Source organism: Scyliorhinus canicula, chromosome 6 (genome assembly GCF_902713615.1).
Source record: "Scyliorhinus canicula chromosome 6, sScyCan1.1, whole genome shotgun sequence".
Taxonomy (NCBI): domain Eukaryota; kingdom Metazoa; phylum Chordata; class Chondrichthyes; order Carcharhiniformes; family Scyliorhinidae; genus Scyliorhinus; species Scyliorhinus canicula.
This window is the reverse complement of record NC_052151.1, coordinates 119,694,171-119,709,545: the sequence shown is the minus strand read 5'-3', so window position 1 is coordinate 119,709,545 and position 15,375 is coordinate 119,694,171. Positions and strand designations below refer to the sequence as shown.

The 15,375-nt window shown below is 42.0% G+C and overlaps 2 protein-coding genes across 7 annotated transcripts in view; one reads left to right on the top strand and one right to left on the bottom strand.

The window, feature by feature from the left end:
• The window catches only part of msra (methionine sulfoxide reductase A), a 492,501-nt gene that overhangs the window by 260,241 nt on the left and 216,885 nt on the right, over positions 1-15,375 (top strand). The window lies entirely within an intron of this gene.
• On the bottom strand, positions 1,519-13,810 carry LOC119967452. Of its 3 annotated transcripts, none has more exons than XM_038800007.1 (3): positions 13,567-13,810; positions 13,265-13,425; positions 1,519-2,973 (listed from the first exon to the last, which is right to left on the bottom strand). In XM_038800007.1, exons 1-3 carry the CDS (start codon positions 13,576-13,578, stop codon positions 2,562-2,564), a joined length of 585 nt encoding a protein of 194 aa, XP_038655935.1. In that variant the 5' UTR covers positions 13,579-13,810; the 3' UTR covers positions 1,519-2,561. The 3 variants fall into 3 exon arrangements, with proteins under 3 accessions (XP_038655935.1, XP_038655934.1, XP_038655936.1); XM_038800008.1 differs by lacking the exon at positions 1,519-2,973 and adding an exon at positions 12,337-13,014 and having other exon boundaries at positions 13,353-13,425; XM_038800006.1 differs by having other exon boundaries at positions 13,265-13,810.

Here is a 15,375-nt window from a genome sequence, read left to right as displayed (position 1 = left end):
TTTGAGTAAGCTCAAATCCAAGATGGAAATATCAGTAAACAAAGCTGATTCACTGCAGAAGATTATTTTAATTTGAATGATTTATTTCTCCGGCCTGTAGCCAGGGAAGATTGCGATATTGCATTGGGATCAACTAGGTGAGTGAATTTGACTTTGGATGGTTGTTAAGCTGCCTGTGCACAATGTGGCAGCCGCCAAAACATAATTACTTCTGATATCTTGATCTCTAGTTGAGTGTTCATCGTTTATCGCTCCCCCAGTAACAGGAAGCCCTAATTGAGAACTTGCATAAAATGACAGTCAACAACTTGGTCTCTTTTATACGTTCGGTTTCAATGGTTCCCAAGACAACACGTTGCCAGAATGCCATTAGCTTTTGCATTGACAATAACTTCCCTCCCTTCTGACAGGTGTTGTCTGCTTCTATGCTCTGTTGCACCTAAAGCTGAAACGAGGATATGCTTTTTTATTAAAATAGATACTGTCTAACTGACAGGTATTGTGGATTTGTTAATATTTTTGCACAATATCCACCCTCTAAGATTATGCAATATGTGAGTCATCAAGTATAATTCTTAAAAAAAAAAGATGTTTTTCTTGTATATATATATATAATATACATTATACATGAAAAAAATCATTATGCACCCAGTTTGCTTTCCCAAAGATTGTATAGGCTAAGTAGAGAATTTCATTGTAATGTGTGTTATCTTTGTCCAATTTTCTTTGTAGTTATACATAAGAAAATGGGCGGGATTCTCTGGTCGCGCCCGCCCGGCGACCAGAAATTATCACCGAAGTCAATAGACCTTTTCATGGTCCGATCCCACCCGTGGCGATCTTGCAATGGGCAGGGCGGAAGAATCCCATCCTATGGATCAACACTATTGTGCAAGGTCCAACATGGAAACTAAAATTCGAATGAAAAATAAGAGTTTTGAGAAACTATATTACATGCCGACATGGCTCAAACCATTTTAATCTGCATTTATGTACAATCAGGCTATCTAATAATGTAGCCAATAAGATGGTGCTCATCACATTGCATTCAGAAATCTGATTTAATATATCTGTTGCAATTTACTTAATCTATTCTTACTAATGATAGAAAAACCTTGCTGTTATGATACTATGGGAAGAATAATTCACAGCTTGATTGTATTTAAAGATATTATTGGAAAATTAATTGCAAATACAAGTTAAACATAAAAGCTGCATTTAAAAAAGTGCATAGTTTTTTTAAATGCCAGTGACTTGATGCAATAGCCAACGCTTTCTAAGAACATTTTCATTTTCTTATTGAAAGTACTGTAGATCAGGTAGAGAGCACTCCATTTAATATCATAAAGCATTGAAGAACAATAGACCATTTGTTCTATCAACATATTCCTCACATAGCACTTTTACAATTCATGTTTTCACTAATTCTATCCTATTTGTTTAATCTTCAGAGATTGTGTTTTACAGTAATTAAATTAACTCTGAAGCTGCAGACATTGCCAATATATATTTTTATTGGAGTTTTATCATTTTTACAGATAATGCAACACACTTACAAAACACCACTGGTACAGTACAGAACAATTATTTCTCCAAACATTGGAACAGAAAAAGACAGGATGAATTCAGGACAACAGTCCTTAAGAATTTAGTGCTTCCATTTATATCACAGATCAGTCAGAAAATGGGTGGGAAAGATGATAAGGCCATACCAATATTGAAGAGTAACATATTAAGAGGCACACCTTTATGTATAATGAAATCAAAACTTGCAATATAGTTTATAGGAAACTCTACAGGAGCAGGTCAGACTGAGTGGAGCCTATATATTTGAGATGCGGGAATGAAATGAAAATTGCTTATTGTCACAAGTAGGCTTCAAATGAAGTTACTGTGAAAAGCCCCTAGTCGCCACATTCCGGCGCCTGTTTGGGGAGGCTGGTACGGGAATTGAACCGTGCTGCTGGCCTGCCTTGATCTGCTTTCAAAGCCAGCGATTTAACCCTGTGCTAAACCAAAGCAGGAATGCAACAACTTAAACGACACACAAACTCAGGACTTCCGTTGGAGTACATTTAGGACACTTTATGACAGTTTTGAATCAAAGGATACTTGTCACTGATCCAGGAGCAGAGAGTATTTTCTGAGCTGCAAAAGTTAGGATGTTATGCCGCCTTATTTCATTGACGTGAATAATTCTCTGAACTGGAAGACCCAGAATTAGGGACAAAGGATCAAATTCGCCCTGCCACATAGCCTCTCAGCTAGTTAACTACACCAGACCAAAAGGATTGGATCTTGACACAGGTCCATACGTAGTGTATAAAATCACCCTTGACTACCAGGCACTTTAGGCACATCAGGTACTTTCCCAGATGAAACTTGGTGTGATATGAAAGCAGTACAGTATCTTGTACTGAGTCTCCTTCATTCTATTGCATATCAAAATTTTATTGGCATACTCCCATCTATTACCCCATGTCTCCTCATCAATATTAGTTGCCAAATCTCTTTCCCAAGATTGCAAGGTACCCAATGTACAAACACAGGGGCTGGGATTCTCAACGGGCCTCCTGGCTCAGCAATTCAGTGGTCCTCAAGGAGCCAGCACAGCGCCGGAGTGCTGCGTGCTGCTCCGACGCCGAAAGGCGGCACTGCACTGCTGGCGTGTGCCCACGCATGTTCATGATGGCCGCACTGGCGCATGCACACGACAGCCCCTCCAGGACGTCCACCATGGCTGCGGGTCCGAGCTCCCGCTGGGTGGTACCAGTTTGGAACCATGCTGGCGGAACTCGGCGGGAATTTGGCCGGTTGCTCTCGGAGAATCGCTTCTTTCGGGGGCCTCTTTCAGCGGCGCCCCTTCGACCCCGCGGAGAATCGCGTCCCAGCGTCGGAGAGGCATGGTGGGAATTTGCTGTGTCACTGGCGATTCTCTGACCTGGCATGGGCTCGGAGAATTCTGGCCAGGATCTAGAACACAAAGTATCATAAAACTGGCTCATTAACTGTTTCAGCTCCAGAGAAGTCAGGATCTTTTCCATAGAAGAGTCAAGACACATGATTGTCTTGTTAAGGATAACTATAGGATAGGATTTCGTGCTGCATTCGGGTGTGCATCAAAACGCATGCCCCCCCCCCACCATCTCAAGTCACACCCAGGGTCACCAAAATAATCGTATTATGTTATTTTCTCGGAGAAGTGACCTGTCTGTACCATTGCAGGATTTAGTTAACATCTTACTAACCCCAACATAACAAAGATAAAAGATAAATCACAACCATAATAGTTCTAAGGGGACATTCCTCAGCCAAAATGAGGCTTAAGTTCAAAATAGCAAAAAACAAATAAAATCTGTTATGATTGGCTCTAACTGGGAGTCTATCCCAGTTGAATGCAGCACCAAAAATACTTTTCACTGTAGAACATAGAACAGTACAGCACAGAACAGGCCTTCGGCCCTCGATGTTGTGCCGAGCCATGATCACCCTACTCAAACCCACGTATCCACCCTATACCCGTAACCCAACAACCCCCCCTTAACCTTACTTTTTAGGACACTACAGCAATTTAGCATGGCCAATCCACCTAACCCGCACATCTTTGGACTGTGGGAGGAAACCGGAACACCCGGAGGAAACCCACGCACACACGGGGAGGTCGTGCAGACTCCGCACAGACAGTGACTCAGCTGGGAATCGAACCTGGGACCCTGGAGCTGTGAAGCATTTATGCTAACCACCATGCTACCGTGCTGTCTGGTACACGTGACAATAAACAAATCCAATCCTCAATCTCAATATGGACTGAACTAACCCTATCACCCAACTCCACACCGAGTGTCTACCAATCACCCTGCCATGGGTCCACACATCTGCACTATAAATGAGATACGGAGTGTCCAAAATACACTTCTTTCCCATAATCACATAAAAAGGAAGGAGTAAAACTGTGCACAGACCACATGTCAAGCAATTGGCTTAAAATGGTTTTTGCTAAAAGAGGATAATAGGAAACTTCCGCCATCGAGCTCATACTTTGCACATCCTTACAGGAGAAATGACAACAAATAGTCAACCGCATAATCATAAGGGAGTAACGCCCACAATTATTGAAGAACTGCAGTATAATAACACCATCTATTTTGCTTGGAAAGGCCAAAGCCATGGCAGGGTCATCGAATACTCCTCGGGATTTCTCGAGGATTCCAATGAACAAAGCACTTTTACTGAACAGGATAATATAAGGTCAGCGATTGGGGGGCCCATCCAACCAGTGGCCTCGAAGACTAGATATATCTTGCTCTGCTGAACCTGATACACCCTGCCCCCAAATCAAGATTACTAAAGTATGGCAGCTAATCTTCAAACTCAGTCGGGAACTCGCCTCTCACTTACCTCCACAAACCAAACACATGGACACTCCTTGCCTGGCCCCTGCCTCCTGAATCCGTCAGGATATACGACACGCCGTGCAGCAGAATCTCAATGAACTACCAGGGAAAATGCTCTAAAATGCACAGATTCTCTTCTGCACCTCCACCATTCCCTTAAGGATACCTTGTGGAGCCTCAAGGTGAGTACCAAAGACCTGCCACATGGAGACAAGATCATCATCCAGAACAGCACTCCCAGAACCAGAATACAGTTTCCCTGGTTTTCACTTTCCACCCTATCAGTTTCCAGATTCAACAGTTAATCTTCCACTATTTCTGCTACCTTCAGTGTGATGTTGCCATGATCCCCATCTTCCCCTCCCCTCCCCATTCAACATTCCAAAGAGACTATTCTGCAATCACTCCCAGCACCTCTTTCCCCTTCTCACGGCAACTTTTCCTCAAAAAGCAGGAGATGCTGCACCTATCCACCTACCTCCTCACCACCATCCTTCAGCCCAAACATTGGTTCCAGATGAAACAATCATTTATAACTTTTAATTCAGTGTAGTATACCTGCTGCTTATGATGCAGTCTCCTCTACAATGGGGAGACCAAACGCTGATTGTCATCCAGTCTGTATGTGTGTTGCTGAGCTTCTGCCTGCTGACCATTTTAATCCTTGTTCCACTTTCACCCAGGGCCTCTGTTCTTGGCTCCCTACACTGTATTAATGAAGCCTAATGGAAACTTGTGGAACCTCATCACTTTCGATTAGGCACTTTTCAGCCTTCTGGACTCGGCCTTTAGTTCATTAATTTCATATCATAACTACTGCTCTGATATGTTCAGACAGCATGTGTTGGTGTTGATTGTGCTATTGCTATTTGCATGTGCCCAGATCCAACTTTTGTTTCTTTACTTGGGTCATTGCCCAGTCGTGTTTTGTCTTACACCATCATCTCCATTTAATCTCTCCTGCCTTCCACCCTGCTGCAGTTGCTTCCTTTTGTTCTTTCTTTTCTCCCTTTACCTTTGTACTTTCTTAAAACCTGTTACATCTCTAACTTCCGTCAGTTCTGAAGAAAGACCATTTGCTTGGTATGTTGGGCAAATTTTAAACTCCAAAAGGAGGTGGTTTGGAGTGATAAGTAAACATTTAGAAAATCACAAACCCAATTGACCTTCCACCTGTCAACTTGCTGTTTTAATGGAGGAGTGACAGTTCTTTATTTAAACAAGGCTGCATGCAGAATCACAGAATTGTTATGGGGCAGAAGGAGCCATCGTGTCTGCACCAGCTCTCCAAATGAGAATTATGCCTCAGTGCCACTCTCCTGCCTTTTCCCCATACCCTTACACATTGTTTCTACGCAAATAATCATTTAATGCTCTCTTGAATGTCTCAATTGTACCTGCCTCCACCACACTTCCAGGCATTGCATTCCAGACCCAAACTACTCGTTGTGTGAAAAAGTAGATTATTCTTTTTTATTTATTTTTTATTTTTTATAAATTTAGATTACCCAATTATATTTTCCAATTAAGGGGCAATTTAGCATGGCCAATACACCTACTCTGCACATTTTTGGGTTGTGGCGGGCGAAACCCACGCAGACACGGGGAGAATGTGCAAACTCCACATGGACAGTGACCCAGAGCCGGGATCGAACCTGGGACCTCAGTGCCGTGAGGCGGTTGTGCTAACCAGTAGGCCACCGTGCTGCCCTAAAAAGTAGATTATTAATATATATCAGGAAAAGCAAAGGTCTGAGTACCGACCCCTGCAGAACTCCACTACAAACTTTTCTGCAGCTCAAAATTATACATTGACCATTACTCTGTTTCCTATAATTCAAGCCAATTTTGCATCTACTTTGCTAATGTCCCTTTTATTCCATGAAATATAATTTTTCTCACAAGTCTTCTGTGACACTATATTGAATGCCTTTGAAAGTCCATGTACACCACATCAGCAACATTGCCCTCATCTTCCCTTTCTGTTACCTCTCCAAAAACCTCCAGCAACTTAGTTAAACACAATTTCCCCGTTAGAAATCCATGCTGGTTCTTCCTAATCAACCCGCATTTTTCCACGTGACTTCTAATTTTATCCTGAATAATGTTTCTAGAAGCTCCCCCACCACTGCAGTAAAACTCACTGGTCTGTGGTTGCTGGGATTGTCCTTACAACTTTTTTCTAACAGCATAATGTTTAAAATTCTGTAGTCCACCTCCCCTGGGTCTGGAGAAGACTGAAAGATTATGGCCAGGACTCCTGCAATTTCTACTCTTGCTTCCTTCAATATTCTTGGATGGATCTCATCTGGCCTGGGTGCCTTGTCAATTTTAAGTACTAATAGACTATTCAATACTTCGTCTTTCTATATTTTGAACCCGTCTTGTGACGGAGTTACCTCCTCTGTCATGTGCCGATCTTCCAGCTTTAAGCCAGTTACTAAAGGAAGCTTTGAACGGCTTCACGGGCAGGCCATAGTGCATCTGCAGTATTGGTCCTCACCTGAGGTCCTAAGCAACACCGTGTAAGTATCACCCATGCTACTTTACACTTTCAAAGTCTGGTCTAGATGTCGGAACCTCCAAATTGTAGATGACACATCCAAAGTGTGTTAAGTACCGTCTCAGTACAAGTACTATGGGGGGTAGGCAATCCTTTCACACAAGTAGGTAAGAAAGCAGGATGAGGTTTCGGTACTCATTCACATATTTCCCTGGCGTGGCTTCAAAACTCTCAGTTGCCACTCTCTTTTCACCTTGCTTTTCACTAATGCGCTGGAGTGAAATGTGAAAGTCGGAGGTTTGGGGCCTACTACTTGATGCCTTCATATTTCTCCTAGATTTTATGCACCGACTCATTCTCCCTTATGGATTTGTATATCTCAGAAAGGTTACTTTAAAATTTTGGAGGCTTATTCTACCTAAGGTTTTAAGTTGGTGACATAATAAAAGGGCGAAACAGGAGGTAAGAACAGGCCAGATTGGAGAAGGGCTGGATGGATGGATGACATTAAAAACTGTTTGGAGGAAGGAATGAAAGTGGCGCACAGAATTGCAATGTACAGCAAGAGATTCCCAGAGCCCCTCATGACTAATTATAGATAGTAGAAGGTTTTAAGCATTGTGCTATTGATTTCTGACTATCTTACTAGCTCTCTGCATTAATGTACATGTATTTTGGAAAAGTATAATGGTCTGGTAATATGGTGCACCTTTTATTGTCCAGAATATATGGTGGGCATCCTATAAGATCTCCAGTACAATGTGTTACAGTTACACAGTAATTGTTAGCCATGCAATAGAATGCTGGTTTCACTCATGAAACCATAAAATATATAGCTCAGAAGGAGGTCATTTGGTCCATAGTGGCTGTACCAGCTCTTTGGAAAAGATATCCAATTAGTGTCACTCTCCTGCTCTTTCCCCGAAGCCTTGAAAATAAATTGTTGCTCGTTTTCCCTTGTTTTCCCTTAATTTGCTCTGTTTTAATTACCTTTGCTCAAGAGTCACCAGGTATCTTTCTGATACCACCACAGAGTTCAAAGCCAAATACTGATCAATAACTCGATACACCAGTTGGTAAGTTTGAAATCAATACACATTTATTTACATACACAGTCAATTATTACTCATGCATAAACTCTACTCGCCAAACTGCAACTACTACTAAAAGCCTATACTTAGCTTCGAGTGGCCCACTCAGTCAGAGGAACAATGGCCGTTGTCCGATTCTGATACTGCTGGCTTCGAACTGGGATAGGACAGTAGCTAGGAGCACCTATCTTGTAGCGTGCGTTGACCGTAGACTTACTTGGCTGGTGCTTGGCGGCCTCTCGTCGCTGAGAGCCAAATGCCAAGGTAAGAGTTCTTCCAAGAGCTTCCAAGAGCTTTCAAGAGAGCGAACTGACCTTGGGGACTCTGTTTTATAGCCCCCAGGGGTTTTGCGCCCTTCTGGGCGGACCCGGACTTGGTCCCAATGAATTGGACCATGTCCCAATCGTTCGTATTGATTTTCTCCAATACCGGGGTTGTTCCCTGATCGTTGGGCGGGCCCTAGGTAACCGTTGGCCTGCCTTTGTTTTAGTTTCCACTGACGCTGGGAAGTCTGTCCTGGTCTCGATTGTTTCAATATTTCTTTTTGTCCCCGGAGATAGCTCATTAATATGCTAATGGCTATTGGTTTCAGTTCTGTCTGGGTTCTGCAAGTCCTAATACACAGGAAACCTTGCACCTGCTTGTTTTCTCTAGTGCTGTCCATTTTTCCCTGCACTCTTTGCGAGTGTCCATTTTGGAATCGGGACGTGGCCACCCCAGGTGGCTACAGAATTTCTGAGTATTCATGGCAATTCCTTATCGAAAATTATTCTTGAATCTGCTTCCATCACCCTTGCAGGGAGAGCACTTGTGCACTAGAGGACCAGAAAGTGTTGGAAGTGGCGAGAGAAGTTGCTGTAAGACATCGTTGTTACAAAATTGAAGAGTTTTAAGAATTAAGCTAGCTAATGGCTCATGGATGGAATTGAATGACTACTTTCAGTTAAAAACTTTCAATCCTAAATGACGATAGCCAAAATCCCCCTAAACAATTGGTATGAAAATTAAATATTGACCATAGAGATTGCAGACCCAAAGACACTTGCACATACACAAAAAAAACTACTTTTGTTTAATTTGTTTGAAGCTAATTTTGCTGGCGTGATTCCATAATTTCTACACTATTTATGGCTAAATTTCCATAACATTTACGCATTTGTCAATGATCTACAATTTCATCACCTAAATGTATTTATTCAATTATATTAATTACTAAACTACTTTTTCTGTTGCAAACATAACTACCTCAATGAATCATTTCCAGTGAAACTCTCTAACAAGAGGTGTGTAATCAGAAAATGACTCACACTCTACTTGACTCGAGAAGTACTCCATATTCTGTCTAACATCAGGCGGACTAAAACTATTACTGTCAGCAATTAAAATCTACATCCCTGATCCAAGTGTGACCTGCGGCCTTGTGTCCTTCACTGGGGCGCTCAGCTGTCAGTTATGGAGAAAATTAAACCCTTTACATGGATTAATCTGATTAAGTAGAGCTTTAATACATTGTGTTTCTTTCAGATATTAATTGTTGTTTCAGCGGGGCTGTCTGTGCATATAAGCAAAATGTGGCAAAATGCTTAATTGAGCGCAGCTTGTGAGATGACATGTCACGTGGCCGTTTTACCAAAAGTGTTTTATCAACTGTACCACCACATCCAGCTGCAAAAGAAATTAAGTGCTGAAAAACGACTGATACAACCTCTAGAAAATCCTAAAAGTCATTCCTAAATAATGCTTCCTTCTCTGCAGTGCAAAGCTGTAATTTTATGATAATTTTATCTCTGAACTCGTGTTGGAAAAATGGGGGAATATGTCACAATTTGCATTTCTGTCCTATTTTCCCATTTTAACTATTCAGGATCTCCGGCTGCCCTGGGAAAAGGAGCCATTCAACCAATAAAATCATGTGTCTGGAGAGGGGGAGGTTGCTGTGAGGGCCTTTGATTGGACCACCCTAAATCTGGATCAGACTGTGGGGATAAGACACTTTTTAAAAATAGCCGACGTTAATTCCTCTTAAATGTGAGGTGATTCCGAGATGATTGATCTTACATTTTTTTTCTCAAGGACAGTGTATGTCTGCATGTTTCTCTATTAAGCTTCAAGCCTAATTTTCCAGGATTATATATTGTAACTGTGGTCTCATTGCAAGTGCGTTGCCTGTTTTGAGTCTGCACAGTCGTGTGATAGATAGAGCATTAGAAAGGCCATTAGTGTAAAAAATATATTTTTGAAAAAAGGCTGCTAATGAGTGTTGAGGATTTTTAACATATATATAGTTAGGAAAATTCTGACTAGTTTCACTTTGTATGCCTCAGCGTTTTTGTTGACTGATTCGATTTGAACATGTATGTTTGAATGACCTTAATGGCATCAGCAAAAACTGGTTTGGAGAAGTCTCTGAGCTTGAAACTGCGAAGGAACTAAATTAATAATATCAATGCATTCATAAGCTGACGTACTTCAGATGTTGCATCAATTTGTTGTGCAGGTTAATTTAGTCCCCCAAAAGTGTTGGGGTCAGAAATTTCTCCAAAACTATTATGATTATGTCATCGGCACACAACATATCAACAGAAACATCCAGAAATGGATAAGATTTAATTCAACCAACATTTTCTGCATTGAATTTAAAACCACATCCTCCTGGTAAAAGACCCTCTTCAAGTATTGATCATCTTGCAACTGTATTCTCTCTCCCTTATTGAGCACTGTTAACTCTCCCACTGATTCTAACCATTTTGCTCGCACTTAAAGCTGGCATTCCTCTTTCTTTTCCTTGCAGATTACAGCAGTTCATCCAGATTCGCTGCTTGATTCATGTAACGTCTCCCACACTTGTGGTTGCTATATGTTTTCATTCTTCTCCCAGCTCTGCTGAACTGATCCTATCCCCTCCTTACTATTATATCTCATTTATGCATTTCTAACATCTAATCCTATTCAGTCACACCTTTTCTTTTCTTGTAGAATCACCTTTCTTTTTGTCTCACCTTTTCTTTTTCGGTCTGCCTTATCTCTCTCACTTGCTGGGCTGGATGTTACAGGGTTCTGCAGTCCCTGCCCCCTGTGGCCGAGTGGTATTGGTCACTGAGTTGGTAAACCACAAACCTAGAGCAAAGCTGGGGATCCAGGTTTGAATTTCACCATGGGAGATGGTTAAGTTTGAATTCTAAATTGAACATCCTGTCCCCTCCCAAGGCCTGTACCTCTCCTGACTAAAAAGGTCACTACAATCCTGACAAGCTGTCCCATAGCAACTTGCCACTGGGAGCAGTATTGATTTAAAAAATAAAATTGTTTGCGGGATATGGGCATCGCTGACTGGGCCACCATCTATTGTCTATCCCTAATTTCCTTGAACTAAGTGACTTGCTAGGGCTGTTTCAGAGGGCAGTTAAGAGTCAACCACATGAAAGATGGGGAACCCCACTAGCAACCACTTTGTGGGCCTCCCTGCTGTATCATCCTCCCACATAGGGAACTGTACGCACACACACACAGGCACACACACACTCCTTTCTATTTAGTTTGATCAACCTCTCTGTCAGGAGCCAGGATGTTGTGGGATCCACCCCTTCCATTTTCTGTTCTAGGTGTTTAAAAATACAGTGGGAAACCCGGCAAGGCAGCTGTTAGGCTGCTCTCTGCTTTTCCCACCGGAGACAACACTTAGAACAAAAATGGAAAAATTCCACCCGGTATATTCCATGAACAGATCATCTTATTTGCTCTTCATTGTTCAATAAATCCAAAAAACGGAATATTGTAACTACCTTTCTTTAGCGAGATAGTTCATTTGAGCCAAGCATGAAATTATTTCAAATATTGTTTACACCATAGGCCGTATTCTTTTGATTAGATTTTCCATTTGTAGACTGTGAATGGGTAGAACAACCAGCCTATTAGTAGGAGATGTAATAGTTAACACTTAATGATGAAATTCCAGGAATTCATTGATTAACAGAAACTGTTTATGCTTCAACTGATTTTGATTGCAAAAACCAACAAGTTAAATAATGAATTTTCCTTTGTTATATATTTTCAACTTTTACTCCATTTTATTTTCAACTTTTGCTCCATTTTATCATCTTTATAACAGTCGATGCGGCTGTTATGTTGGAGCTATTATAGAATAATTACTTTCCACGAAAGACAAACCAACTTTGCCATTATTTAATTAGAAACATAGAATGATGAACTGGAAAAAATTAAATAGAAATAACAAGTAATATCTATAACACTATATAACCATCTTAGCAAGTAGACAGACTTTGCTGTACATTGGCAGGAATGGTCTTGTATTATTTTCTTATATTTTTGAATAATTTTTGCGGAATTTGGGAGATTTTTAGGGCTGGGGTGCAGGAACAAAATTTGGCAATGCAGTCAAGCAGAGGACGAGGACGAATACAGGAGGAGGGGAAGAGAACAGTTGAGTGACAGTAGTTATTGACTGCTGGACTATTAGTCAGATTAGACAGGAAAGGTAAGTATTTTCCATCCATACTGTAATCCTTCATCATTCTAGGAATTAAGAGAGGACATTAGGATGCATGGCTGCTTCGCACATGAAAAACATTTGAGGGCTGAGGTTTCCATGCAGGTACAGATATTGTCTGATGCCTACGTGGCCTGAAGCCAGAGTTCATGGTGCCAAAAATACCATGGTGCCTGACAACTCCTAATAGTTGGACAAGGGCAGCAATTTCCCAGTTTGTAGAGTAAAGGGTTAACATCAGAAGCATAAATGACGCTGGCGCAATAATTATGTCAGATCACATGACTGAGAAATCAGAGATAATAATAATCACTTATTGTCACAAATAGGCTTCAGTGAGTTACTGTGAAAAGCCCCGAGTCCCCTGTTCAGGGAGGCTGGTATGGGAATTGAACCCGCGCTGCTGGCCTTGTTCTACATTACACGCCAGCTGTTTCGGCCACTGTGCTAAACCAGCCCCAGATCTGGAAGGAGGAGAAGCTTGAACCTTGCATGGAGATCCAAATGTGTAAATACTTGCTGTAAATAAAGAATTACAGTTTTGAGAAACACAAGCAGAATTCTTTGGGAGAATTAGACAATCCGCAAACCCCCCGTCTAGACTCCAATCACGCAGCAAAACATGGTGGCAGTGAGTAACAGTCCCAGCAGACCTTTAAAAAGAAGATACTTGGCTGGCAAGAAAAAACATTCTCCAAGAGGGAAAAAATAAAAAACAATTATACTCAACAAGATGTCAAAAGTAACAGATGCAAATGAAGACACAGACCTGGAGACAACACAGTTGTGAGCACAGGCAAGCAGCGGCACAGAAGCAGGAACAATTCCACGGTTCAGTAGAAGCATGCAATCCCCACCTCCACTCCCAGAGTTTAGAAGGTTGGCAACAGGCTCAGAATTGTAGAAGAAGTTTCCCAAGGTACGAACTTCCTTTACAAAAAAGATCAAAAAGACCAGGTTAGGACAACACTTTATGCAGTAGGATCTATCGCTGACAATATGATAGCAAGACAGGGATGTGATGAGACTTGTACTTCTTATGAAGAAGTCCTGCAAGCCTTTAACACTTACTTTAGCATCCATTGGAATTTAATAATGAAGAAAGTAAGTGTAATAAAAGAAAACAAAAGACCAGGTGAAAGCATGTATTAGTTCTTCAGTAATCTCCATAGGCTGACAGGGAACTACAATTATGGATCTAAAAGGATGAACTGATTTGCAGCAGAATTGTAGTTGGGGTCTGAGTAGAAACATTAACATATCTTTCAGATGACACAGGATTTAACACAAGTTAAAGCAGTGCAAATTGCATGCCAAACACAACTCGGGAAACAGAATCAGGCATTTGTTTTCATGTAGGGAGAGGTCCCGTCACATCCAGTGAGACCATTCCGTTTGTAGGCCATAAGAGAGAAAGCGCATCAAAACGAAGCCTGTCAACATGAGGAAATGCATGCCAACTGACACTTTGAAATTGCTTTGACGTGATGGGAACAAACCATACAAAACATCCAACAGGGCAGGCAGGGTGCCACAACTGTGGAAAAATAGGCCATTTCAAAACTGTTGGTCACTCCAAAATGCTGACAATCTGTAAAAGGATGGAGAAAAGTTTTATAACAAATTCAAGACTTTCAGTGGCTGCCATGAGGTGAACGGCTGCACATATGGTGCCTCCTACTTGGGGATTCGGTTTTTAACCTTCTTTGCTTATTTAACGGGTGTTGTTTGGAGAGAAAAGTGGTGCAAGTTGGAAGCTTAGGTTCCTCCTCTGGCGTGCGGTGTCTGGAGTTTATAATACGAGGAACAAATCGAATAAGGTGTCCTCGTCTGACTTGGAAGGCTCTCGTGTCTTGTGTCTCGTGCCTTGAGACACGTGTCTCGTGTCTCGTGCCTTACTTGAGAAAGGACGTACTGGCGCTGGAGGGTGTGCAGAGGAGATTCACTAGGTTAATCCCAGAGCTGAAGGGGTTGGATTATGAGGAGAGGTTGAGTAGACTGGGACTGTACTCGTTGGAATTTAGAAGGATGAGGGGGGATCTTATAGAAACATTTAAAATTATGAAGGGAATAGATAGGATAGATGCGGGCAGGTTGTTTCCACTGGCGGGTGACAGCAGAACTAGGGGGCATAGCCTCAAAATAAGGGGAAGTAGTTTTAGAACTGAGTTTAGGAGGAACTTCTTCACCCAAAGGGTTGTGAATCTATGGAATTCCTTGCCCAGTGAAGCAGTTGAGGCTCCTTCATTACATGTTTTTAAGGTAAAGATAGATAGTTTTTTGAAGAATAAAGGGATTAAGGGTTATGGTGTTCGGGCCGGAAAGTGGAGCTGAGTCCACAAAAGATCAGCCATGATCTCATTGAATGGCGGAGCAGGCTCGAGGGGCCAGATGGCCTACTCCTGCTCCTATTTCTTATGTTCTTATGTGTCGCAGGAGGGGAGAAAATGGTGGAGGCCCTATGTCGGCATTGCCGTCTCAGTAGATAACTGAGAAGCTGATGGAATTCCTTACACAGGAGTTCAAGCAACAGAGACAAGCCATTTGATGATCTGGCCAAGATGATTTGAGGTGGCGGTGGCATCCATTCGTGCAATATTGATAGGATGGCACAATGGCTGCAGGTACAGGGCTCAAAGATTTGGAAGGTGGAGGAGCCGGTCATGGATCATAGTGACCGGATTGCCTCTTTGGAAGCAGAGGTGGCGATGTTGGCCGAGAAGCAAAAGATATTGAAGGCCAAGGCCGATGACCTGGAGGATCACTCCAGGCGTCAGAATTTGAAGATTGCCAGGCTGCCTGAGGTCATAGAAGGTACGAGTGCCAGGGAGTATATGACAAAGATGTCTGGGAAGCTGGTGGGGGAGGGGTTCTTTGCGA